The following is a 27,139-nucleotide window of genomic DNA, read 5'->3' as shown; positions in this document are numbered from 1 at the left end:
CTCTCTCTCTGCCCCTCCCCTGCTCGTTCTCTCTCTCTCTCTCTCTCAAAAATAAACATTAAAAAAAGGAAAAGGAGGGAGAAAATGGTGCCTGTAAACCATCTCCACATCTACCTGCCTTTTCCTCCTCACCTGGGAGCATTTCGTCTCCAGCTTGACAACCCCGAGCCCTAATTAGGAAGGGCCCCCGGGGTTCCCTCCATCCCAGCCCGTGGATTCCCTGCAAGTCCCCAAGCCGCCCCGATGCCATCTCTCACACACAGCCAGGAAAGTTCTAGAGCAATTTTCCGCATGATCTCCTGGCAGAAAATAAGATTAGCTTCCTGCCCAGAAGCCAAAACCATGTGAACGCGAAGGGGGGGTGGTGGGAGGGGAACCGGACAGACAAACCGTCAGGAGGGTCGTGAACCAACAAGAGGAACCTGTGTCTTCCAGGGGACACTTGTCACTTTTGTGAGAACTTGCGACAATGGTGACCCCCGGTGGCAGCCCCCCTACCTCGCAGGTAGCTGTGCTTGGAGCCTTACTTTCTCCCAGCGATCCAGCTACTCTGTCTGGCTTTCTGGGGGCCTGAAGATCTCTCCTTTTTCTGCAGCCGGGTCTCACTGTTGCCCAGAAAGGCCATTTTGGGGACATTGTCATATTTTTCACACCCAAAACTGGGGTGAATCTGAGACTTGGGTCCAGTGCCCCCAGACCCCAAGAGGCTTGGACCTTGTGACCTGAGCACCTTTGATCTCCGTTTGCCTCAAGGGCCACTCTCATTGGCCCCAGTCTGGGTCTGGGATGACCTCAGGCCAGCTGAGGAGCTTCCAGAACTTTCTCTGGGTTCTAGGAAGGGCTCCCCCTTCAGGCCCAGCCCAGGGCCCTAGGCTTTGCTGTGCCTTGACCGTGAGCTGTGACCTTTTAGGAAAATTCTCCATCTGATTCCAGCCAGCACCCTACCCCAAACATCCAGATAAAATATCTTGCTCTCTTCTACTAAGCGTTTTATTTTCTAAAACAATTCCTAATGTTGAGCATACGTAGACCGTGAGGGCGATGAGCCAGCTACTTGCAGAGGTGCTCGGGCATGGTTACTGTTTTCAGAAATGTGCTGTGTTGCCTCCCAGATTAATTTGGGCCAATGGCATCCAGCAGACAGGTCTGCAGGCCTAGCTTTCCTCTCAGGGTAAAGGACACATTACAGGGGATGCGGTAACCTGGGCTCGAACCCCCCAGCGTCACAGCCTACTCCACGTTCCAGACCTCCCTCTGTGACTTCCTCAAATCCTTGGGGGCGACGTTCTCAATCAGTGCTCCCCACCCCCCGGCATCTCTGCTCACTGCCTGGGCCCCCATCCCCACCTCCGCCCCCACCCTGGCCAGCCTGACTTCTCTCGGGCCTCGAATGTTACCAGACCTCAGACCTAGTTTGTAGCGTTGGCTTCCAGCCAAGCATTTTGGGACCCCGCGTGCGTCAACCTGCGAATCACGGAGGCGTCGCATTTAACCAGCTGCTCCGCAGAGGAAGATTCTGTGTCCTCGCCCCGTTGGGGCAACAGCCACGCGGCGGGGGCGGTGCCGGGGGAGGGGGCCGCCGGCGGGGACCCCGGCGAAGGCGCGTCTCTCCTCGCTCCCCAGCTCCTGTACATGTGTGGGGGCCTCCTGGAGCGGCCTCTGATTCTTGCTGAGGTGGTGCCCAGGTACTCGGTCATGCTGGAGCTGTTTGACGCCGAGCTGGACAACGCCAAGACCTTGTACGACGCCCAGCTCGCAGCCTCCGCAGACGGGAACATCCCCCCGCTCCACAAAAACATGCCCCCCGTGGCCGGGCAGCTGAAGTGGAGCCTGGAGCTGCAGGAGAGGTTGGAGGCGCCCATGAGGGACCTGAAGCACATAGGCCACCCGTGAGTCGCGGCCCCGGGGGGACAGCGCGCCTCCGTGGCTGCAGGGGAGGGGAGGGCCCATCCTAACTCCCGAGGCCGTCCCGCCCTTCACGTTGGCCAAGCCTTTCCTTCCCAGAGCACGATCCCGGAAGAGACCCCCCTCCCGTCCCCCCTCCCGTCCCCCCTCCCGTCCCCCCTCCTCCAGCGGGAGCCTGCTCGGCCAGCACGGCCCTAAGGATCTGGCTTGCCCCCGCCCCGACGGTCAGCCTGAGGGAGAGTGACGAAACCGTCCAAGTGAGGACGAGCAGTGGCTGGTCGGAGCTTGTCACGGCAGGACGCGGCCACTGTCGCTGCGTCTGGCGGAGATGCGGACGCAGGCGGGGGAGGGGAGAACAGAGAGAAGGCTTCAGCTGTGCCCTGGCTGGAGGCCGCCCCGGGCCTGGGGGCTGGAGGGGTCGCCTCTGCGATTGGTTTGGGGGGCGTCTCCGGCTTTCTCCAATCGGTCCTGAGTTGGACGGGAAGCTGGCGGTCCTCAACCAAGTCCTGGCCGTTTGGGGCCAGTTGTTACCGGGGCGGGGGTTGACATCCCGGACCCGTTGCTGCCGTCACGGGCGGTTGTCTGTCTGTCCGTTCAGCCTCCCGGCCCAGAGGAAAGGGAAAGCCGGCTGCTTCAGCACCCCCAGATCTGGGAGCCGCACTGAGGGCGCGAAAGAGACCCCGAAGGAGGCGGGCACCTCACCACCCCGTCACCCCATCTGACCGATTCCAGGGTCATGTCTAGCACGGAGGCCAAGCTGATCTACCAGAAGTACGACGAGATGATGGAGCTGCTAAGAAGCTACCGTGAGAGGATCTACCGGCAGTGGGTGGCCGGCGTGGACCAGGATTGCCACTTCAACCTGGGGCAGCCCCTGATACGGCGGGACCCCGTCACCAACCTCATCCGAGTCAACTTCAGCAAAGCGGTGCGTGCCGTCCTGCCGCCGTGTCCAGAGGGCGTCCGCGTCAAAGGTTCCACTGGGACCAGGGCCCCCCCCTGCGGATGGCGGGTGGGAGAAGCCCAAAGAACGGACCCGTGGCGTATTTAGCTGGAACTTTACCGCGTGAGCGGTAAAGCGTGTCCGCGACGCGTCTGAGGTACGAGACCAAACAGCAGCTTCGGTGACGATAGCCCTTCGCAGCTTGGCTGCCTCTCCTGTGGTCTCAAGAGGCAACGTCAATCTGAGAATCGACAGGAACACGGAGAGAAAGGTCCTTGTGGGGTCTGAGCAGACGGGCCCTCTGGTTAAGTCAGGCAGGGTGGAGAGGATTCACGAGTGGGCTGTGGGGCGTGCATCCCAGGGCTCAAACCTGGGTAGCTGTGAGCCAAGTGCCAAAGACAGAGGAGTGGCGTGGCCCGGGTTCCTGCCACAATGCACCTGCCACGCTTTAGATCCCGGCAGCGATACCGTGGAGGCAGATCTGAGGTTTCCTCTGAAACCTTCTCTTCCACTAAAATGGAGTCTTTTTTTTTTTTTTTAACTCCACAAGTGTTTACTGAGCACCTACTTTGTGTAGGTGCTTGGAGTAAATGAATGAACGAAGCAGACAAAAATCTCTGTCCTCCTGGAGCATACCTTTCACTGGAGGACGGGGGCGGGAAGGAAAGAGAGAGCTGGGGGAAGGAGGCGGAGGAGGGGCAGGAGGAAATATAAGTTGGCGTAACAAAAGCAGCGAGGTATGGGATACTGAGGAGGTAGGGACGGGTGCCTCCGAGAACCTGGAGGACCGGGGGGCAGGTTGAAGTTTGGATGTCGGCAGAGACTTGCGGGAGGTCAGGGAGTTAGCGGATTCGAGGAGAAGCCTTTGAAGAGGGCAAACGGCTAAGGCGAGGACCACACCGGTGTGTTCGAGGGGCAGCGGGGAGGCCAGTGGGGTCTGGGGTCAGGGTGGAGTGAGCAGAGGGCTGGGGAGGGGTGTGGAAGAGGAGGTGAAGGGAGGGGTGGAGGAGGGCGGGGGACAGGGCACTGAGAGCCTCCAGGACCAGCAGAGGGACTGGGGTTTTCGTTCCGAGTGACGTGGCTGCCGTGGCGGGTTTTCGAGGACAGACGTGCCCCGATGCGGTTTGTATATTTCGGGGATCCCTCTAGGTGCCACGTGTGAACAGACGGGGGGCGGGGACAGGCGCAGGGGCAGGAAGCCCAGCTGGGAGGAGCCTTTTGCCATAATCCGGGAGAGAGACCACGAGACGGTGGTGGCCCAGATCAGCGTGTCAGCGACGGAGGTGTGAGGGGCGAATGGCTTTCGGCCGTAGAGCCCGTGGGGCTCGGACAGGTTGGAAATAGAGTCTTTGACGATGACAGCCTGAGCCCCAGCCGCTCCGGGCTGGCCCACTGGAAGGGCGAAACTGCCATCAGCTGGAGGCGGTGAGCAGAGCAGGCTGAGGGGAAGACAGACTGTTCTGGCCACGTTGGGCTTGAGATGTCGTCTGGACGCGTAGATGGAGACGCTGCGTGGGCGGGTGGATACGGGAGTCCGAGGGTCGGGAGAGCGGTCTGGCTTGGGGACACAAATGCGTGTGTGGAACCTCTAAGGTGTCAAAGCACCGCCTGATGGCGGTGACTGGGAGAGCCTGGAGTCCTGGATGCCAACGGGAGACCGTGCGCCCAGGACGGGGAGTGACCTGGGAGCGCCCACCTCCTGCGCTGCTGAGGGCCGTACCGTTGGGGTCGCGCCCTGACCTTTTCTGTGATCTCCGTTGGCCCTAGTTGGTGGCAGTTCTGAGAGAGGTCAAGTACCTGGGTTTCCAGCAGCAAAAAGGGATCCCAAGCAGTGCCGAGGATCTGTTCTCACAGCATGAGACCTTCCGGAAGTTTGTGGGCAACTCGGAACTCATCGTTGGCTGGTACAACGAGGTGAGCTGGTGTAGTTTGGTTTTATTTGCCGAGTTTCGGGTTTTGTTTAGGACAAACAAAGGGGTAGGGTCTCCAAGCGCAGTAGAGGAGGTGAGGACCCCCTCTCGTTACAACGTGGCTCGAGCCACTCCGCCATCAACCCAAACAGCGGCGGCAAAATGGCGACGGAACAGCCAGTGATGGAAACCTTGCTTCCACTGGACGTTGGCCTCCGTCCCACGATTGCTTAGAGGTGCCGTACTCTCCTAAACGTAATTTGCCCTTGGGGAATCTCAAAGTCATTCCGTTACTCCCAGTGGGGTGTGGCGGGGTGGGCGTCTCCTGGAATCCAGCCGGGTTTACAAATTTCCCAGCCACCCTGTGACCCAGGAGGTGGAGGGCAGGAGCTGGCCTCGAGGTAGGCTGGACCGGGACCTGGGAGGGGACAGGTCCACCTGTGCTCTGTGGAACAAGAGGTTCTCTTCCGCCAGATCTGGGGACCTCACACAGGTGGTCGTGCAGAGGCTGGTTCCGAATCAGGGCTCCCAGTGACTGGCCCCGGGGCTGTTTGTTCCACGCACCTCCTTCCTGGCATGAGAGCCCCTGGAAGCTGAATCCGAGATCGGAAGGGTCCGCGGGGAGGCGTGGACTCGGGCCGCCGTGGGCCGTGGCGGGCACCCCTTTCCGCACAGACCCCGGAAGACGCTGCCGCTGGTGCCACATGACCTTCGCTCCTGCCCAGGCTGCGGCGGACGAGGCTGCACGTGGGCTCTGCGTGAGCCTCCTGGGGTGGCCGCCACAGGCCGCCACAGACGCAGTGGCTTCCGACAGCACACGTCTACTCTCTTCCGGCTCTGAGGTCAGAGGTCCAAGATCTGCTTCCTTCTGCTGAAATCAGAGTCAGACGGGCCGCTTCCTGGCGGGCTAAGCCGCCTCCTCGCCTGCCTCCTCGAGGCCACCGCCTTCCGCGTCCCTCTGCCGTCAGACGACACCCCTCCGGCCTCTGCCTCCTTTGTTACGTCCCTTCTTCCCCTCCGACCTTCTCGCCTCCCTCTTACGAGGACCTTGTGATTGCGTTGGGCCCACCTGCCCGGAAAATTCTGGACCACCTACCGGTGCCGAGGTCTCTAAGTGAATCTCATCCGCAAATTCTCTTTTGCCGGGTAAGGTGGGACGGTCGCAGATCCCAGGGACTAGGACGCCGACGTCCTTGGAGAACCATTTGGCCCACCACACCCGCCTGATCCACGGGGCCACCAAGATTCCCTCTCCTTGGAGCCCTGGGAATTTGGAATTGGCTGCCAGCCTCCTTCACGTGGGAGTCACAGAGAGACGGAGGACAGAAGCACAAGCTGTGGAAGGAAGGGAACAGGCAGCTCAGCCCGTGGCCAGAGAGGCCCCGAGAGTCCAAGGAGGTGCCTGAACGTGGACTTTGCTGGTCCCATCCCCTTGGGTCCCCCAGATGCGTCCACGTCTGTGGATTTCCTGTTGGTAACCTTACTCGTTCTGCCCTCTCGTGAGACTCGAGCCACCGATGGCAGGTTCACGGTTCTCGCAGCGAGCTTGCCCCCGACGGGAAGCACTGTCTGGGGCCTGGATCGTTTTCATTTTTGTTCTTGTGCTTTGCGCCTCAGATCCGCCCAAGAGATGCCTCTGTTCATGGGTTCCTGAGCCGAGGTCCCCTTTCTTAGAGCCGCGGGGCCGTGCCTCTGTTGCCTTCCCTCGCCTGTCTTGCAGGAGTCCTGTACCGAATGCCCGGGTCCATCCCGCACGGGCAGGGGAGGGCTTGCACCTGCTGTCCGTCCCCTGCCCAGCAACCTCCCTAAGTTCCATGTGAGCTGGTATTCACTGGAGCACGGCACGCCCTGCACCTCCCTCCTAGGACCTAAGAAAATGGCAGCAGTAATGCTGAGTCCGAAGGATGTTTCTGGAATAGCAGATCGTGCTTAGCCAACCTCTCCTGTAGGGGACGGTGGCCAGATCACACCGTGTGCTGGACCGAGCCCAGCAATCTGGTGCCAGCCAAGAGAAGAGTCGGAGTATCCAAAGATTAAGAGAGAGGCCTTGGGGAGACCCGGGAAGCCCCCCGCTCCTGGTGGAGGTGACCCCCTTCGTGACCATGCTGGCAAAGCCGAGCGCGAAGTGAAGCGGGCCGGCTCGGGCCGTCACGTCGATTTGTCAGAAATACCACCGCCACCCCGGACACACCCACCAGAGAATCAACCACGGGCCTGCTCCTCACTCCATTCCCCGGGGTCACGCGTGACGGTGGTAACGTCACCGAAGACGTGGTCAGTGGAAACTGAAGGAAGCTCGTTTTCACTAATCGCGTTTCTCAAGATAAAATTTAAGTGGCTCGCTTATGTGCGCCGTCCCGCATCAGGCTCTGTGCTGACAGCGTGGAACCTTCTGGGGATTCTCTCTGCCCTTCCCCTGCTCGCTCGCTCGCTCTCTCTCTCAAAATAAATAAATAAATAAATGAAAAAAAAGAGCCCGTCTTTGACTTCTGTATTTCCACACGAAACCCAGCCACGCCCACTGCTCTCCAACTCAAGAAGCCAGGAGCACATTCGCTCCGGCTACGGATGCAGTCTGTCCCTCTTCCGTCCCTCTTCTGTCCCTCTGCTGATACAAACGTTGGGTTAGGGTGAGGAGGCCTGGAGCTAGAGACGCTCGCTGCTGACGCGGATTCCCCTCTTTAGAGACGTGCTGGGCCCTTCTCGTCCTTCTCGTGCTTTCTGTTGGCAAGAGACCACTGGCCTGCAGATGGCCCATGTCTGTTAGTGTCCGAGCCAGAGAGGGGCACACGGTGCTTTAAGGAGTCTGCTGGGGTATCTGAGGGACCGCCCGAGTGTGTTTTTTACCCCAGGTCACACTTCTGAGGACAGCACCCTAAAGGCGTGGGTTTATAACATAGGCTCTTAAAAAATACACAGGACGGACGTATCCTTACGTGGATCTCATCGCCGTGGGCTCTGTTTACTCTGGCAGTTACGACAGACATAGTGGCTACTTTTCTGGGCGGTTACTACGGAAAATAGGCAATAAACGAATGGCCTTCCTGAGGCCCTGAGTGTCCACGTGCGTCGTGGACGGGACGCGCAGCCTGAGGCGGCCCCGGCCAGGCTGGCCTTGGATTCGGAGCCTGGGACATACCTCCCGTCTCTGCCCGTGACGCAGTCATCAGGAACTCAGCACCTTTCCCAGCTGGAGAAGTTCTGTGTGAAGGGTTCCCCGCTGAACTCTAGTCACAGGACTTAGTGACTAAACACACCACAGAGGTGTGCTATGAAACGATCTCACTTGGGATATGTTCTCAAAGCAACGGCACAGGTAATTGGGAGGGGACCACGGCCCGTTATAGTTATTTCGTATCTAAACTCTGATGAGTGGAATCGGTACCTTCTCGTTCACTCGCTTTGTAATTCCATAGATGGAATTCTCTTCTTTCTGTCCTGTTTCTATCGGTGATAGGTTTGTAAGCTTTACTTCTCTGGCCTCACCCACCTGCTTAGAGAGTGAACCACATGAAAACACCTGAGGGCAGAGGTCAGCAGAAAGGGGTGGCGGGGGGGGGGGGGCACGTAAAAGGACCAAATAAATGTATGTGAGGGATTATTCTGAAAGGCAAGAGTGGTCAACGTTTAACGTACGATTTTAACCCTGTTTTGCATCCCTCACTTTATAAAGTACAAGTGTCCTTGAAAAGTTATATAAAATAAAAATGTTGCTAGGTAAAAGGACATTCCAAGACTCCAACGGTGCTTGTCATTTAAAGGAATAATTTACCAGGGCAACTGGGTGGCTCAGTTGGCTGAGCGTCCGACTTCGGTTCAGGTCATGATCTCACGGCTCGTGAGTTCGAGCCCTGCGTCGGGCTCTGTGCTGATGGCTCAGAGCCTGGAGCCTGCTTCCGATTCTGTCTCCCTCCCTCTCTGTCCCTCCCCTGCTCACGCTCGCACGCTCTCTCTCTCTCTCAAAATCAATAAACATTAAATTTTTTAAGAAGTTAAAAAATAAAGGAATAATTTATAAAAAACTACATACACCCTCCTTCTCCTTTTTTCCTCCTGTTTTGTGAATTGATGTTTTTTCCAGGCCTTAAATGAATTTCTCTATTAGAGCAGGGTAGAACTATATCAACACTATATAGGACCTGGATGAGTGCTCTGATTCACAAACAGCTTGAATAGCTTCCCTGTAGATCCTAGATCTCCTTTTCTATTTTTTTTTTAGTTGTTTTTAAAATTTTTTAAATGTTTGTTTATTCTTGAGAGAACAGAGGATGATGGGGGGCAGGAGGGGCAGAGAGAAGGAGACACAGAATCTGAAACAGGCTCCAGGCTCCGAGCCGTCAGCACAGAGCCCGATGCAGGGCTCGAACTCACGAGCCGTGAGATCATGATCTCAGCGGAAGTCGGACGCTTAACCAACTGAGCCACCCAGGCACCCCTCCTTTTTTATTTTTTAAAGTTTATTTATTTTGAGAGCGAGAACATGCGAACAGGAGGAGCAGAGAGAGGGAGAATCCCAAGCAGGCTCCACACTGTCAGCGCAGAGCCCAATGTGGGGCTTGAACTCATGAACTGCGAGATCGTGTCCTGAGCTGAAATCGAGTCGGATGCTTAGCCAACTGAGCGCGGGCCCCCCACCCCACCCTGACACACACACACACCGCCCAGGCACCCCCTGGATCTCCTTTATGTACCTAAATTGCAGGCTTGGGGTTTATGACCAAGGAGAGATCCTGAGCCCTGACCTGCTTCAGTTACTCGTGTCCATTTCTCTGAGTTTCTTTGTATGATTTTAAGCCAAATAAAAACAGTTTTGGATTACACACTCATTATTGTCCCATTATCCCCTTTCCTTCTGTTTCTACCCCCATTCCGCAGGTAGCCAAGAGTTAAGTGCATACATAAATCCTTGGTGATAAAAGTAGTTTTTAGAAGCTGAAATCTCCTGGAATTTGAATTATATATAATTCCCAATTAAATGACACAAGTTGTAATTGGTTTGGTTGGTAGTGGGTAAGAAAACCCTAACCATGAGACCATTTAAAATCTGGCTGGATTTGGAGCAAAGGCCCTGAGACTGTAGCCTTTTTGTTGCAGATAAAGACCACCGTGATGGATGTAGAATTTCCACTAATAAAGTCAGAACTGGAAGCAATCGATGTCAAGTTATTGACTGCTGAAACAACGCTGTTCTGGAACGGGGAAGGTACTGAGGCCATGTTTGTCTCACTGGGAGGGTGACCAGCAGATCAATGGCGGTGGGACGGGGTTGGGGGGATGTCCTCCCTGTCCAGCGTCTGTCCTATGACACTTGCAAATGGCTGCTTCTGCCTCCTGGTTGGGTGGGTCCACTTTGACTCCAGTGGGGTTATGTTAAAGGCCATCGGAGAGTTCCACCTGCTTGCCCTGTCCCAAAGAGCCCATTTGTGTCACTTACAAATGGAATCAGGCAAAGACCCCTCCGGGGAACACCAAGGGTCCCAAAGTTTTCACAGTGGGCTTGTGGGGCCTGGGGCTTTTTGGTGGTTTCCTGGGCAGGTGTCGGAGAAGCAGAAAGAAGTGTACTCAGGAAATCCCTTCTTCCCACCACGGGAGCAGGCAGAAGCCTTCCCCCCTGATGTCCCTCCCCTCTGGACCCACCTCTGGGTGGCCACCACCGCCAAGGCTGTCTCCTTTATCAAGGACTGCAACTTGCCCTGGGCCATTTTTTTGGCCATATCCTGTCTCCACTGTCTCAGTTAGAAGGTGGGACCGTCCACCTCCCTGCAGCCGGGGTTGGCCTGGACTTTCCGTGCAGAGAAGATACACTGCTTCTCACTGTGGCCCAAGGACGCACCTCTTTCCAGCCGCTGTGGCCCAGAACGCTGAGACCTGTCACCATGCTCATGTGTCTCCAGTGCCCTGCTGGTGGTTGGAGGGGCAGGGGCGCGAGGGGTCCCCTTGGGGGGTGGGGGCCCGAGAACTGATGACCCACCTATTTGGGGATAGGGAAGTCCTACTTCCGAACAGACGCTGTGTGCATCATCTGTCAGCATTGCGTTTGGAGAACTCTGGATGAGCAGCGGGCACGTTTTCCAAGCGCTGTCTGGCAGTGATGAGCGCTAAAGCCTGCCCAAGACTTTTCACTGTTCTGAATTGTTCATTTCGTTATATTCCTTGATGTTTATATTCTAGGTGTGTTAGAGTATATCCAAGACTTGCGAGAAATTCTACATAACTTGCAGAACAGGATGCAAAAAGCCAAGCAAAATATAGATGGAATTTCTCAGGCCATGAAGGTGAGTAAGCAGCAAGGTATTATAGAGCAGGGCTTAACCAGAAGCCCAGGAGAGGGTCCTGGGGAAAAGGCACCCGCGGAGATGCTCACAGAGAGTCCCAAAGGCAGCAGGAACTTGTGTGAGGCTCTGGACTGCACAACGATGTCAAGGTGGTCCCAAGGCAGAGAAGTCCCAGCCCAGGGTGCAGAATTCAATTCTGTTCTGTTCTGTTGAGCTCGGCAAGAGTGCTTGTAGTGTCCTCTCTCTGCCGGGAAGGCACCGGGAACAGGGGGCAGGAAGGTACCCTGAGACTCAGCTCCACTCAGGGAGGCACCGAGCTGACTTTCACTCAAGCCCAATCCAGGAAACTGGGGGCGAATTCCTTCACTAGCCTCCCCACGGTCTGTCATCCAGGCCCTAACGTGCAGAGAGACCTCTGCAGTGACACATCCAAAGGGGAGCTTGAACTGCCCTGCCTCGTTAATTTACAGTCTACTACATGACTCCATTTTTTTTAAGTTTATTTCTTTAAGTGATCTCTGTGCTCAACGTGGGGCTCAAACTCATGACCCTGAGATTAAGAATCACGTGCTCCACTGACTGAGCCAACCAGGAGGCGCCCCACTCCATTTCATTTTTAAAACAATCATGTTTAAGCTCTATTTCTCCATCTATATATCAAGATTAAATAATCACATTCTGTTTTACTGCCCATTGTGCCCCCACCCATGGGACCTCAGATATTCTGCCACCTCCAGCCCCTTCCCTGCAAATGTCTGAGCTGGAAGATTTTCACGTTTCTGACTCCGGCCATCGTTTGGTTTTGAGTCTCCTTTGTCATGGTGTGAACTTTCTTTTCTTTTCTCTTTTTTCTTTTCCATGTTTATTTTTGAGAGGGAGGGAGGGAGGGGCTCACCAACACCCGCTTGGGTTTACTCCATGAACTGTAGACCGGGATCATTGCTCGGTTGTCGCTTGAGTGGAATATTTCTTCAGGTGGTTTCTGTGGGCAGGAAAGGTGCATTGATGACCTAGTGGGTCCTTGCTTGTCCAAAAATCTGTCTCTCTTGACCTCACCTGCAGCTGTCCTGTCCAGGTGAGCGATTTTTTTGATACGATCCTTTCCTTTCAACAGTCTAGAGACATCTGTGTATCAGCGAGCTCGCGCTGCCCTGACAAAGCCCACTGGCTGGGCGGCTTAAAAGCAGAAGTTCATTTCCTCACAGTCTGGGAGGCAGGACGTCCGGATAGGGTGCCATCGGGGTGGTTCTCCAGAGGCCTCTGTCCTGGGTTCCCAGACAGCCGTCTCCTCCCCGTGTCTTCATGTGGTCGTCCCTCTGTGCATGTCTGTGTCCTGATCTCCCCTTGTTATAAGGACGTGAGTCACACTGGGCTCGGGCTCACCTAATGGCCCTATTTGCCTTCACCAGCTCTTTAAAGACCCCTTTCTAGACACGTCCCACGATACCAAGGGGTCCGGGCTTCAGCCTGTGAATTTGAGGGACACAGTTCAGCTGTTGCAGTCCCTGTCTCCCAGGCCCACGTCAACAAGGCTGGCGATGGCGTGACCGTCCTGTGGGTGCCCCTGCTCTCTCTGTAGGCACGTAAAGTTCTTCATCATCGTCAGGGCTCAGAAACGCCCCCGCAGCACGTCTGGACAGGTGTCTCCTCTTGTTAACGCTCCCCAGACTTGGTTAAGTGCTTCCTGTCCCAAAGAGGCCGAATCTTCTGTACCTGCTCAGTGTCTCACGGGTACCCCCTTCAGGAGCTCTGCCAGTCTCCACGTTCTCCACCGGGCACAGCAGGAATGCTGGTTCCCCTGGCTCTGAGCTTGCTGGGGTCAGGAGTGCGTTCTGACTGCGCCCTCTGTGTCAGAGCAGGAGGGGGGGTGGGGACATCGGCCTGGCTGCCGTAACACGACATCTCAGCCTCCAATAGCACACGTTCACTCGGCTCTGCTCTAGAAGCTGCAGGTCTAAGATCAGGGTGCCGTCAGCCGTAGTTGATGGCGAGGGCCCCTTTCCTGCCTCACATGGTGAGGACACAGTTTAGTCTCTCTGCCTTTTCCTATAAGGACACTAATCCCATCTTGGGGGCCCCACCCTTGTGACCTCATCTGGCTGGCCCTTCTCACCTCCCACATTAATCTCAGTTACAGGGGGAGCAGTCACCGGGCCCCTCGTGCTGGCCTCAGGGCCCTGCCCCCAGCCGTGTCCTCTACACGTCCATTCAGAAGCTGCAGCCTGGCCGGAAGGGAGGGGGTGGATGGAGGGCCACCTCACTCAGGGTTTGGGTGCAGAAGCGGGGTCTGGCTCGCCCAGGCCCTCACACGGATTACTCCATCCGAAAATCAGCAACCCAAACAAGACAGTAAGTAGCATCTGACTCCCCGGCTGCGTGAGGAAACCAAGTAATTGGAAAAGAAAACAATTCAAATCAGTCTATTAGACCTGAAATAAATAATGCAAAAAATAATAATAATAAGGCACATGTAATTCTCAAATACTGGGGAGAAGGGAGAGGCAGGTGAGCTAAACCTTGGTTGCTCACACTCGAGTCACAAGACGGTCTAGACATGACTCAATCTGACACAGAGAGTCCCACAAACCATCTCAAGTGCTGGGGCAACCGAAGTTTCCAGTGGGGACCAGGATGGGGAGACAGGAAGACATGGGGCCAAGGGGGTGTGGGTTTTGTCCAGAAACTTTTCCCACTCAGTGTTTTGTTGCTGTGTGTATTGATGAGAATTTAAAATGAAAAAAAAGGGGGGCACCTGGGTGGCTCAGTCGGTTGGGCATCCAACTTCCACTCAGGTCATGATATCATGGTTCATGGGTTCGAGCCCTGTGTCGGGCTCTGTGCTGACAGCTCAGAGCCTGGAGCCTGCTTTGGATTCTGTGTGCATGTGTGTGTGTGTCTCTCTCTGCCCCTCCCCCGCTCACATTCTGTCTCTCTTGCTCTCAAAAATAAAATGTTTAAAAAAATTTTTTGAAAAAGATCTAACTATTGGATAATAGAGCAAAATCAGTATCGTAATTGCCGATGACAAGAATCCTTGTAGTAGAAGTCCCAATTATAGGAGGGTCAGACCCCCCTATCCCCGCTCCCCCCACCCAGCAGTAGGTCAGCTGTCCCCACAAGAGGGACTCCTCCCCCTGGGCCTGCTATTCGGAGCCATGGATGCTCTGCCCAGCTCTGACCACACGCCCCTCACCACAGATGCCTGCCCCAGGATGATTCCTCTTGGGCCTGGTCAGGCAGGTAGAGCCATCCAGTGGTCTCCCTGCACCCCCCACCCCCACCCCCACCCCCTGAGGCTCTGCCTGGCTTTTAGGCAAACCGTCTAAGCTCTCTGCTCAAGTGTCCTCAGGGGCCCCCAGGCCTCTCCGAGGGACAAGGACATTCGCATCAACGAGCAAGCAGCCAAGGCACAAGACCACAGGTGTTTTCCCCATATGTTTTCCTCACTCCCACCTGTGCCCTGCAGGACTGGTCGGCCAACCCGATGTTTGAGAGAAAGGACAATAAGAAGGAGGCCCTGTTGGACTTGGACGGAAGGATGGTCAATCTCAACAAGCGCTACATGGCGGTCAAGGACGCCGGTGTAAAGATTCAAGCCATGGTCATGGTAAGGACTCACCCAGAAGGGGCTTCGAGAGGCCACTCACTTTCAGTAGAAGAGGGAGAGCCAGAGATGCCACAAAAATTACTTTAGTGGTCACGGAAGTTACTCTCTTTACTCCGAGAGTCTCACTTGCAGAAAGCAGACAGAGTATGGTAAACGTACCCTCGGTTAACGAGTTTCTCTTGCTATGGGCCTGCCCTCCTCCGTGCTAAGGGGTCGGCACGCCCTACCCTGCACAAAAGTGGTATAGACAAGTGACGTCGTCATACAAGGTCAGCAAATCTTGTTTCCCTGGGTTACGCTGCTTGAGGACAGGCGCCGTGTGTCTCTGTTGTCCTTGGCGCTTTCCCGACATGAGCGCGAGGAGGAAACGAAACACGTAAACGCGGGTGAGGAATGTGGAACGTGTGTGCCTGGTGTCCCAGAGCCGACACGTTCCGACTGGGGGGATGTGAGAGCACTCACCTGCTGGGCTGCCCCGAGCGTAGGTTGTGCCTTGTTGTCAACAGCCTCAAGGGGCCGTGGGCCTCTGTCCTGGCCGGAGCACTCTGAGGGAGAAGGAGAAGCGGTAGCCTGGCGCCCCTGGAAGGTCTACCCAGGTTCCCGACGACACGGGGGCTCTCACACCTTCCTCACTGGCCACCGTTTGATCCGGCTTGCGTTTTAGCTTGTTTCTGAGGCACGCGTGAGAGGTGGAGCTCTGCCTTGGCCCCCCAAAAAGAAGATTCTACCTTGAGCTCAAGATATTTTCGGGGCAGTTGTTTTTGGGTTTTCTGATGCTTGGTACAAATCATGGATGTGGACTTCAGTGATGGATCACCACACCCAGACAGACCACAGCACCACCACCCGCCCCCCCACCCACCGCCCCGCCAGGGAGGAGGGTATCTCATTGGCTGTTCTCATGGTCAAGCCATTGTTTACAAGGCCAGTGGAGTTACTTGACTGGATCAGAAGATATTTTGTCTCGTTTCCAGACCCTCTTCCTTCCCCTTTGCCTTGGTGCCAGAAGCTCCCACTAAATTAAAATGTGTACCTACAAACATATTACTTGGAAGCGTTGACCAGTTAACCTGTTAACGCTCTCAGATGTGTTGGAAATGGGCAAAGCAGAGAGAAATTTGGCTGGAGTGAGGGAAAGGTCCACAACACAATGGCACAGAAAGAGGACAGAGAGGAGGCAGCGCGCTGGGGAATAGGAACCTGGGAAAAGTGGAAGCCAGCAAGCTGAGGGGGCAAGGCTTTGTTGTCCCATTTGGCAGAGTCCTCGATGCACATAATAATCATCTGAACCATTTCTCTCTGCCTTAGGCTGAAGTTACTTAGGCCTGTGTCTTCTTTCCCCTATTAGAAGATAACTGCCCTAAGGGTGCAGACTGGGCCATATTCATCTTTCTTTACCCTATAGCTCTCAGTGTCTTACAGATTCATCCATCTGTTCATCCACCCATCCATCTATCCACCCATCCGTCTACCCATCTATCCATCCACCCACTCAACCAACCATCCATCCATCCATCCATCCATCCATCCATCCATCCATCCATCCATCCAACCACTCATCCATCTAGCCATCTAATCATCCATCCACCCATCCTCCCATCCACCTATCCGTCCACCCACTCATCCATTCATCCATCCATCCATCCATCCATCCATCCATCCATCCTCCCATCCACGCATCCAACCACTCATCCATCTAGCCATCTAATCATCCATTCACCCATCCTCCCATCCACCTATCCGTCCACCCACTCATCCATCCATCCATCCAAACAGCCATCCACTCATCATTCCACCCACCCATCCATCCATTCACCAGCTCCTGCTTTGTCCCAAGCACCCTGCCACAAGCTGAAGGTACAGTGGTGGAAAGGACAGTCAATCCATGAACTCATGTAGCTTGGTATTAAGGGGAGGTACAGACTAAACACAAATAAAATAATTCAGGGTTGTCATCTGTGCTATAGTAGGCACAAATAATGGATTGCTAGAGGGATTACAGGTAAGAGGCAGGAACAGAAGCCAAATCTGAGATGAATAGGGTGTGGTCAATGGGGGGGGTAGGGGGGGGCTTTCCTTTGTGAGGAGGTAACATTTGGGCTGAAACCTAAAAGGTTAGAAGAAGGAAGGCTTGGCAAGAATGGGAAGCAGCCTGTGGGAAGGCTCTGATGTAGAAAAGAGCCCGGCACTTTCAAGAAGCTAAAAGCAACCCTGTGTGCCTGGAGTATGTGAACAGGGACAAGAGTAGCCCGGAGAGTCCCCTAGTGAGTTGGTTAAAGAAGGAGCAGGTGAATCCATGAAGCATCAGCCGACTGTGTGGTTCTGTTCGCAGGAAAATGCTGAGCTGTTCAGAGCAGATACGACGAGCCAGTCCTGGAAAGACTACGTCAACTACATTGACGACATGGTCCTGGACGAATTTGACCATTTCATCCGCAAATCTCTGAATTACCTAATGGACAACATGGTCACGGATGTGAGTTATAAACATAAGCTACACATACATTTGTGCTGTACTTACGGTATTGTAACTGTAAAATAAGGTCTACTTTGCTATCTATAGTTTGCATAGACCAGGCTATCACATTACAAGTAAACAGACATTAAAACCTGCGTAGGGGGCACTCCTCACCCTGGATTCGAACCTGAAATTCCTGCATGCCAGGACCCTCTTCAGGCCCCAACACTCAGGGCATCTGGTCACCATACATCGGCCAGGCCCTGCCTTGCTGCTAGGTGAGGGAAAGCAGGCACCGCTGCCCCCCTGGTCTTACGGATTGGGCAGGGTGTACCCTCCTGTCGGCAACATCAGCTACCAACCGACTCAACCCTCCGCGGGGCAGGCAGGAGTGTAAAGCGGGTTGGCAAAGAGGACGTGCTGGTTGATTTCATCCCGGAATGTTCTCCATCGTTTTCCCTGTGGGTCAGCCCTCCCCGAGCCATGTCTTTTTCATTACAGTAGTTCCCAAATGGTATTGAATATGCTGGTAGGGCAAGATCAAGGTCCCCCGGCCCACCCAGTGCACCCACTGGGAAGACAGTGGGAAGGACAGCGAGGCACCCTCGTGCCAGCTGCAGAGATGGATGGTTCATGCTTGAGCCCAGCACATACGTCTCAAAGGCCGGGTGTCACCAGACAATCACAGACCCAAAATTCTGTTGATGGATCATCATCGTTACTACCGACTCTAAGGTTCACCAAGCAACCCACAGTGATGCAAAATGTCAGCAAGTTCTGTAATTTATAGTCACCATCAAAGCCATGACGATCCCCTGATGACAAAATGTCCTTCTCCAAAAGTCCCAGGGAGTCCCCATATTTGCACGCGGCCCAGCAGCAAGAGCAGAGCCCTGAGTTGGAGGCTTTAGAAAAGCCTGGTCATCTGAGTTGGTGGCAACTGACCTTTTGTGCCAGTTAGCAATTCACTTAAACACCAGTAGACGCCATCCATTGGTTGTATTGGGTTCTCAAGTCAATCGCCCACAGGGCCATCGTGGGACTGTGTTTAGAAGAACACTAGTAGCCGTGGAGTGGATTTCATGGCCACCCGTGGGCCTTGGCCCATCCTGGGAGCATCGCTGGTGTGGGGCTAACCTCCATCGGGTCACCCTACAAATGAGGCCATCACCCATAGCCATGCAGCCTCGCAAGGGGGATCCAGGAACAGACAGGGTTGCGGTGCACACGTGCTTTATGAATGGGAAGTCCAGTGGTTTGCTGTCCTTGCTGGGGCACAGCTGAGGCCGACCCACCTGGTGGCTGGTATTCCACAGCAGGTGTTTTAGTTGCTTCACTAATTGGCCACAAGCCAATTTTGCCATGAAAGATAAAAGAGGGACATTAAAAAGGTCCCCATGAAACATGACAAAACTAATCATATTAATAATTTCTTCTGGGGCGCCTGGGTGGCTCAGTCAGTTGAGCGTCCGGCTTTGGCTCAGGTCATGATCTCACGGTCTGTGAGTTTGAGCCCCGCATCGGGCTCTGTGCTGATGGCTCGGAGCCTGGAGCCTGCTTTGGATTCTGTGTGTGTGTGTGTGTGTGTGTGTGTGTGTGTGTGTGTGTGTGTGTCTGTCTGTCTCTCTCTCTCTGCCCCTACCCCACTCATGCTTTGTCTCACTCTCTCTCTCTCAAAAATAAAATCATTAAATAAATAAATAAATAAATAAATATCTTCCTTCATTTAAGAGAGGTATCCGTTTTCCAAATACTAGGGTGCCAATTGGTAACTGATGGTATTTGCCCCGTGAAAGTGTCTCCGCTGACGTGTCCCCTTGGCACACCGTCACGTGTAGGTTGATAGGTACCCAGCATTCTGCAGGAAATACGGGAAAACGCTGATGCTGTCGCGCGTCATAACTGACGTGCTCTCCGTTTCTAGGAGAGTCAAGCGTGCAACCTGGCTTTACCCGGCCTTGTTTCACACTCCCAGGAAGTTCACCACCGTGTTTTCCATCAAGCTGACACCTGAGGTTGACCTCCCCTGGCACCCACGGCGAGGGCTAGCCGAGGTTTATATCGTGTAATAAAAACGCAGACACCTCTGAGAACAAACCACCAACGGGCTATTTTTTTTTTTTTTTTTTTTTTTTTTTTATCTTTTATGGCAAAGCTGTTCAACCGTCAATGAGTTCTGTGGTGAAGGTGCTTCACCGCACAACTACCTAGAGCCAGGGGCCTCCAGAGACGGGAGGGCTGTGCTTTCTGGAGCACAGCGAAGCCCGTCCTGCCCAGCTGGGACACCCCCCACCCCCAGCCCACCATGCACTGTGGGCCACTCACACTCACCGGCCACCACTCCCACGCTTCATGCGTTACTGACTTACTTAGTCCTCATAATAACCTCAAGAGATGGGGACAGTTGGCGTCTCTGTTCTACACAAGATTATCCTCATTTTATGTTTTTGGGGAGCCTGGGAGGCCACGCAGCTGGTGAGCGACAGATACAGGCTTTGCAGTGAGGCGTTGGGGGGGTCCCCTGCTCCAGCCTGCTCTGGGCCCTGCAGCTCAAAGGGCCCGGGAAGGCGTGCTCCCCCAAGTGCTCCCGGCCGGCCCGGGTCAGCCCTGTGGTGCCCGGAGGGAACACTGGGACCTTGGGAGCGGTTCATCCGAGCTCGAGGTACTGAGCCCGGGACGATCTCTTCCAGGGGAGCGTGGCACCGCTGTTTGAGGTCCTCATGCAGCTGGACGAGGACGGGCTGGTCTTCAATCCGTCCCTGGAGTTGGGCCTCGACTATGGCTTCCTGATGCTGATTGAGGGCCTGATCAACGACATCTACACTGCAGCCAAGCTCATCCCCCGGCTAGCCAAGAACCGAATGAGCTACAAGGTCAGTCCGGGCCTCACCCGGCCCCACCTTCCTCCCCTGCAGAGGCTCCTACAGCTCCCCTGTTCCGGTCACCTCCCCGACGCGCCCCCACCCCACCAAGATGGCAAGAGTGTGCTCTTACCCCGCGGGCTGGTAGTTCGCTCCCTTCTGGAGGTTAACCCTGTGAGTCCCTCAGTGCTCGGGCATCTCGACCAACACGCTTCCCTGGCTCGCACATCCTCGGACCCTCGATGCATTAAACACCTGGAAACGACCCAGTCTGAGCAGATTCTCCAGACACAAAAAGGCATAGGAAGTTAGGCTCCCCCTGGAGGGAGGTCTGAGGACGTGTTTGTCAGAGCGTTGTCTGTATAACAGGGAAACCCCAACTGGAAAAGACCTAAATGCCCCCCAATAAGGGAGCTCTCCAGTAGATGCCAGTAGATTCGGGCCCATCCGCACAAGGACAGCCAGCTGAGTCCCAAACATGAGCCAGGGGTGGAAAGAGGCTGGTGACAGGTTGTTAAGTGCTCATCAAGTTGTGGCACAACGCGTAGAATACGATTTCATTCGTTGACACGAACGAAAGTCTGTATTTCTGTGGATACACTCCGAACCGTTAAGAGTGCTTACCTCTGGAAACAGGATGGGGTTAAGGATGGGGGACGGTGAGGGGTCGGGGCGGGACAGGGGGTGCAAGGTTGTTTTTTATTTCATATACGTGAGCACCGCTTGAAGTTTGGTAACGGGCATGAATTCTTTGCAATAACAGATATTTACAACAAGAAGCTCTGTACTGTTAGGGAGGAAGGTGTGTGTGCACACGTGCGTGTGTGTGTGCCTGTGTGTGAGCGTGTGTGCCCGTGCGCGCGTGCAGTGAGGTGGGTACACAGAGGAGATAACTGGCAAGGTCAAGGGCGGCTTCCCAGAGGAGCTGAGTGTGCACGGAGTCTTGAAGGGTGAGGAGGGGATTTCCAGGCCGACGGTATCGGGCAAAGAAAACGGCCTGAGGATTTCTGAGCCACAGAAAGGGGATGAGCCCGGCCCAAGTGCACACGGCAAGCTGTTCCAGAGCCCAGAATAGAGTCTGTCACCAGACGTCCGCTCAGGTATGGACGTGGGACCCCGTGAGCTCCGGAGTCTGGCAGGATGCAAGTCTGGAGCTCCTGCAGCCTCCGTGGGGCTCTGAGGGGATTCATTTGCTGAGGAAGCCACACGTGGAGGAGGACAGAGCAAAGTAAGACAAGGATCCTGCTGATCATGCCACACCCCAGGCCTTGAACCCCCCACACACACACCGGTCTCATTCCTACCCGTGGGATCTTAGTTTACGGAGGTGACTGAGCGGCGATGTGGAGAGGCCGGTGCCATTGAGAGGAAAGTTAGTGCTGCTCACAGTTCCCATAGAAACGGGAGGCCTGGCGGGCCCCGCGGGGTGGCAGGGATCCAAGCAGGTGCAGTCGGGAGGCAGAAGCAGGAATGAGGAGGATAGCCCAGGCCGGAGACTTCCGTGGGGTTTCTGCAGGAGAGGCAAGGCTGGTGAGGGAAAGAGCTCAGAACTGGCCAGTTTGCACTGACATCAGTGACTCTGAGCCCCAGGGGTCACCTCGGTTACCTGTATCTGACCCTGGGGCACTTAGGATAGGAGGAGCGTTGGCTTGGGATAAAGGAGGTGGTGGGGGCGGGGGGAGGGGGGTGTCTAGACCCAGGGCTGGATGGTTTGCATATGAAGGGTGTGCTCCCTGCTCCTGAGCCCTTAGTCGCTCAGAGTTGGCTAATCCCCAGGAGGGTGGTGTCTCCCCAGCCAGCAAGGTTTTTTAAGACGTCAGTGAATCTTGGGGCGCCTGGGCGGCTCAGTCAGTTAAGCGTCCGACTTCAGCTCAGGTCATGATCTCACCATTTGTGGGTTCGCGCCCCGCGTCAGACTCTGTGCTGACAGTTTGGAGCCTGGAACCCGCTTTGGATTCTGTGTCTCCCTCTCTCTCTGCCCCTCCCCGGCTCATTTTCTGTCTCTGTCTCAAAAATAAATATTCAAAAAGTTTTTTAGAAGATGTCAGTGAATCTTAAGATACGAAAATACAAACCGTAATTAACGCACACCCTCCACCTTGAGATTCTCCAGGTCCGTGGGTCCGTGAATTCTCCTGCTGCTTAAACCAACTCGGGTTGGGTTTTCTGTCGCTTGAAACGCAAAAGATTCTGTCCAGAACAGGCCTCCCCTGGTCCCCACTCTAGCCATCGTGTTGGACTCCTTTTAGTTCCTCAGACGGCCACATCTGTCCACCACAGGGCCTTTGCTTGTGCCTTGCTGTTTCTCTTGCTTTTTGCCCCCCGCCCCCCATCCAGCAGGGGCCAGAACAACGGTCACTTCCGCAGGGAGCGTTCCCCCCACCTCCTCCCCGGTGAACGTTAGGGCAAGTCTCAGGGTCTGGGATTCTTTGGTGAACGTCTGACCCCGCCCCTGGACCCTCCGTGCGAGCCCTGTCTAGATCCCCCGTGCCCACCCCCCCGTGTGGCACACAGCAGGTGCACGGCCCGGATGAATCAGTGTGTGAGTCACCCTGGGGTCCGCCAGACAAAAGTCACGTTCGACATGATCTCCTCACGGGCCAACACGGCAAGTGGGCAGATTTCTGTTTCCCACCTTGAGAGGTTAGCAACGCTCCCGCCGGCGGGGAGCTTCCTTGCAGGGCGGAGAGATGACCTCCACGCCGTGACCCCCGGCAAAACGGCTCACAGGTCCGCTTGTCTCCTGCCCCCTCCCAGGCAGACCTCGAGGACATGTCGGACCTCATAGAGATGAGGGAGGAGTTGTCCAGCCTGGTCCTCAGCGCCATGAAGGAGGCCGAGGAGTACCAGGACTCCTTCGAGAGGTACTCCTACCTGTGGATGGACGACCCCCAGGAGTTCATGAAGAACTTCCTCATCTACGGGCGGGCGGCCACCCTGGACGATTTGGACACCCGGGCCGAGGAGGCCCTCCCCAAGACGCCGCCCAGCCTCGCCCAGTTCCAACAGCAGGTGCGCGTGAGCCTCGCCCCCTCACGGGATCACCCCCACCCCAGGGAGGGAGGTCACTGGGCTCCATTCAAACCTCCGGTGAAAGGTTTCAAAATGCGGGTTTTATTATTATTCGGGTCTGGTGACTCCAGCCGAGCAGGAGATGATCGCCATGGAAAAGAGTCTGTGACTCACTGGCTCCAGGAGGAGGGAGCAGGCCCCGCCCCGCAGGGCCATGGGGGCAGCACTGGGGTCGGTCCGGAGGCAGAGGGACAGAGCGGAAGGCGTGATTCACAGCCTGGAAGGAATATTCGGGAGAGGCAGGGCAAGGGGACCTAGGATCAGCTAGTGGGAATCATGTCAGTGGATTCCGCGGGGTAGGGCTGGTGCCTCGTTGCGGGGACCAGGCCCTGGGGTGCTGAGGACAGGGGAATGTCGGCCCCGAGGGCGAAGAGGGTGGTTGGGGAGTGGGTTCTGGGTTGGTTTGTATAAGAAAGACGCTCCCTGGGGAGAGGCCTTCTCTGGGAATTTGCCAGCCTTGGGAGGGACCGTCCCACCAGGCTCAGCAAGGCTGCAGGTGCCAGAGCAGAAAGACGGAACGTGAGAAAAACCATTACTACGCAAACCTCCACCTGTTGCCCACACGCGCGGTGACGGGGAGTCGCCCGTGAGCAGCAGTGACCCGCCCCCAGGGGAGACGCGCACCAGGGCCGAAGCCGCCGCACGGGGTGGGGGCGGCTGGTGGAGCGTGAGAGCCCCGAGAATGGAGCGCCGCGCGAAGAGGGCCAAGTGTAGGTGCCCCGAGCCTGCCCTGACCGCATTCACCTGTTGGCTTCTGGCCTGTCCTGCAGAGGCCGTGCTGGCCTTGCCCGATGGCGTCCCTTTCTGACAGGTTGCCTGAGCTGGGGACGGGCCACTGGGCTGCGGAGAACCCGGGGCTGCCGGGACGGGAAGCCGTGCCCCGCAGGGGGGTGGGGGCCGCCCGCGTGCTGTACCGCCGCCTCCCACGGCCGCCCGACTGAGCCGTGGCCCCGCTTTCCAGATCGATTCCTACGAGAAGCTGTACGAGGAGGTGTCCAAGTGTGAGAACACCAAGGTGTTCAACGGCTGGCTGCAGTGCGACTGCCGCCCCTTCAAGCAGGCTCTGCTCAACATCATCAAGCGCTGGGGTTTCATGTTCAAGCGTCACCTGAGCGAACACGTCGTCAACAGGTGGGCACCGGGACCCCGCAGCCCATCCCCCGCCACCCTGCAGAGGGCCGCGTCCCTGGAGAGCCGGGCAGACAGGCTTCCGTGGTGCGGGTGGGCGCTCCTCCGGGCCACGGGGCGGCTGGAGGTCAGGCTTAGAGGCCAGTGGGCCCCCAGCAAGAGGTGGGGGTGGGGGTCCCAGCGGAAAGGCGTCACCGGCTGTGAAGGGACACCCTGTGCTTCGTTCGACACCTGTTTATTGAGCACGCACGGTCTGCAGCCTGGAGGGTGGGGCAGAGCAGGCTGAAGTGTCACCAGGGGACCGGCCCCACGAGACCAGAGGCGGCAGTCAGGGCCTTGAGGGCACGGTGCCGGGAGGGAGTACGGGTGGGCTGAGCTCTGCCCAGGAGGCCAGTCTGAGCGGGGCTGGTAAGGCGTAGGGTGAGGGTCAAGGTGGTGTCGGGGGGCGGACAGGAGCTCTCCCTTGCTCAGCACGGCCCCGCAGCACAACGGGGAGCCCTCACGGCTGGCCGCCTCCTCCGATGGGCCTCACCCTCCCCGTGGAGGGGGGCGCCTGTCACCGGGCCCTCTCGTTCAACAGCCTGGCTGACCTAGAGGCCTTCATGAAAGTTGCCAGGATGGGCTTGACAAAGCCCCTCAAGGAGGGGGATTATGACGGTCTCGTGGAGGTGATGGGGCATCTGATGAAGGTCAAGGAGAGACAGGTGGCCACCGACAACATGTTTGAGCCCCTGAAGCAAACCATCGAGCTGCTCAAGACCTACGGGGAGGAGATGCCGGAGGAGACGCATGTGAAGCTGCAGGTAGACAGTGGCCAGGTGCCGCGCCGTGCAGGGAAGAGGTGGGGGAGGCCGCCCAGTCCTGGGCAGGGTGGGGGGAGGAGGGTGTGCAGGGAAGAGGGGAGGAGAGCGTCCAGGGAAGAGGGGAGGGAGGCCGCCCAGTGCTGGGCAGGGTGAGGGGAGGTGGGTGTGCAGGGAAGAGGGGAGGAGAGCGTCCAGGGAAGAGGGGAGGGAGGCCGCCCAGTGCTGGGCAGGGTGGGGGGAGGAGGGTGTGCAGGGAAGAGGGGAGGGAGGCCGCCCAGTGCTGGGCAGGGTGGGGGGAGGAGGGTGTGCAGGGAAGAGGGGAGGGAGGCCGCCCAGTGCTGGGCAGGGTGGGGGGAGGAGGGTGTGCAGGGAAGAGGGGAGGGAGGCTGCCCAGTGCTGGGCAGGGTGGGGGGAGGAGGGCGTCCAGGGAAGAGGGGAGGGAGGCCGCCCAGTGCTGGGCAGGGTGGGGGGAGGAGGGTGTGCAGGGAAGAGGGGAGGAGGGCGTCCAGAGAAGAGGGGAGGGAGGCCGCCCAGTGCTGGGCAGGGTGAGGGGAGGTGGGTGTGCAGGGAAGAGGGGAGGAGAGCGTCCAGGGAAGAGGGGAGGGAGGCCGCCCAGTGCTGGGCAGGGTGGGGGGAGGAGGGTGTGCAGGGAAGAGGGGAGGGAGGCCGCCCAGTGCTGGGCAGGGTGGGGGGAGGAGGGTGTGCAGGGAAGAGGGGAGGGAGGCCGCCCAGTGCTGGGCAGGGTGGGGGGAGGAGGGTGTGCAGGGAAGAGGGGAGGGAGGGTGCCCAGTGCTGGGCAGGGTGGGGGGAGGAGGGCGTCCAGGGAAGAGGGGAGGGAGGCCGCCCAGTGCTGGGCAGGGTGGGGGGAGGAGGGTGTGCAGGGAAGAGGGGAGGAGGGCGTCCAGAGAAGAGGGGAGGGAGGCCGCCCAGTGCTGGGCAGGGTGGGGGGAGAAGGGTGTGCAGGGAAGAGGGGAGGAGTGCCTCCAGGGAAGAGGGGAGGGAGGCCGCCCACTGCTGGGGGCCTTGCAGCGGGGGTGCAGGCTGTCTGAACAGGGACAAGACCTCACGCGGGGCCTGCATGATAAACCTCCCCTCTGGATTCGGGAACCCCGTGGAATGTCCCCACAGAGGAAGGGACACTGAGACGGCCTCCAGGGTGGGGCCGGTGGGGCCTCCCTTTAACTGTTGGATTAAAAATGCCCCTGTACCCCACGCCTGCCCCCGAGGACGGGTCCGCCCCGGGTGCAGGGGACAGTGGACGGAGAGCGGGGTCGGCGGAGGCCCCGCAGAGGCGAGGGGCAGGGCCGTGAGGCCGAGGCAGGGCCGGCTCCCTCCTGGAGGGACACGGGGGCGGCTGCTCTGGGAACTGCCCAGCCCGGAAGGCCCCGGGTCAGCCCGGCTCTCCCCGTGGCAGGGCAGGGGGGAGGGGGGAGGGCCTCAGCATCTTACGATCAGAAGTCCGATATTTGCTCAGGGGTGGAGAACTTTGAAAATACAAAAATCCATCTGATCGTTAAGGCCGTGCTTAAACTAGCAAGGTTCTAGAAATGGGGAGAAGGTTAGTGGTTGCCCACGGACGGGCTGGGGGCAGATACAGAGACCACGCAGGACGAGTTCTTCCCGGCAAAGGACAGTTCCGTGTCTGTGCGCTGAGGATGTGGTCACAGGGACCTAGACGTGGGTTCAGGTCGCTTAGGACGACACACGCTCCCGCACAAATCGCGTGCACACTCGTGTGCCGATGCAATCGGGTTAACGCAGGGTGAAAGCGGACAAGGTCCGCCACCTGGTTCCCGGAAACGCGCCGATGCTGGTTTCCTGGGGTGGGGGGGTCGCACCGCGGCCGTTTGAGGTGCCAGCCCCGGGGGGAGGCTGGGGGAGGCACACAGGACTCTCTACTGCTTTGGCGATTCCCCGTGAGTCCGTAACGCTTCGCGATAGAAAGTGTCTTGAAACAACGGAAAAAGGAACGGCCCCCGGGCTCGATCTGCCGCAGGAGCTGCCCGAGCAGTGGACAAACACCAAGAAGCTGGCCATCCAGGTGAAGCAGAACGTGGCGCCCCTCCAGGCCAACGAGGTCAACATCCTGAGACGGAAGTGCCAGCAGTTTGAGGTGGTGCCATCCCGGGGGGGGGGGCCGGGCCCGCACCCTCCACGTGGCGGGGCTGGGGACGGTG

The 27,139-nt window shown here is 57.1% G+C and overlaps 1 protein-coding gene across 2 annotated transcripts in view; it reads left to right on the top strand.

The window, feature by feature from the left end:
• DNAH17 (dynein axonemal heavy chain 17) overlaps positions 1-27,139 on the top strand; it is a 106,516-nt gene that overhangs the window by 11,978 nt on the left and 67,399 nt on the right. For both annotated transcript variants that reach the window (XM_042966512.1, XM_042966513.1), the window contains exons 12-23: positions 1,624-1,889; positions 2,638-2,833; positions 4,616-4,762; positions 9,853-9,961; positions 10,930-11,033; positions 14,500-14,640; positions 16,973-17,116; positions 19,789-19,971; positions 22,717-22,971; positions 23,993-24,162; positions 24,740-24,962; positions 26,959-27,075. In XM_042966512.1, the coding sequence (XP_042822446.1) occupies positions 1,624-1,889; positions 2,638-2,833; positions 4,616-4,762; positions 9,853-9,961; positions 10,930-11,033; positions 14,500-14,640; positions 16,973-17,116; positions 19,789-19,971; positions 22,717-22,971; positions 23,993-24,162; positions 24,740-24,962; positions 26,959-27,075 (2,055 nt within the window). The remainder of the gene's footprint in view (positions 1-1,623; positions 1,890-2,637; positions 2,834-4,615; positions 4,763-9,852; positions 9,962-10,929; positions 11,034-14,499; positions 14,641-16,972; positions 17,117-19,788; positions 19,972-22,716; positions 22,972-23,992; positions 24,163-24,739; positions 24,963-26,958; positions 27,076-27,139) is intronic.

This window comes from Panthera tigris, chromosome E1 (genome assembly GCF_018350195.1).
Source record: "Panthera tigris isolate Pti1 chromosome E1, P.tigris_Pti1_mat1.1, whole genome shotgun sequence".
NCBI lineage: Eukaryota > Metazoa > Chordata > Mammalia > Carnivora > Felidae > Panthera > Panthera tigris.
This window is presented reverse-complemented; position numbering and strand designations above follow the sequence as displayed.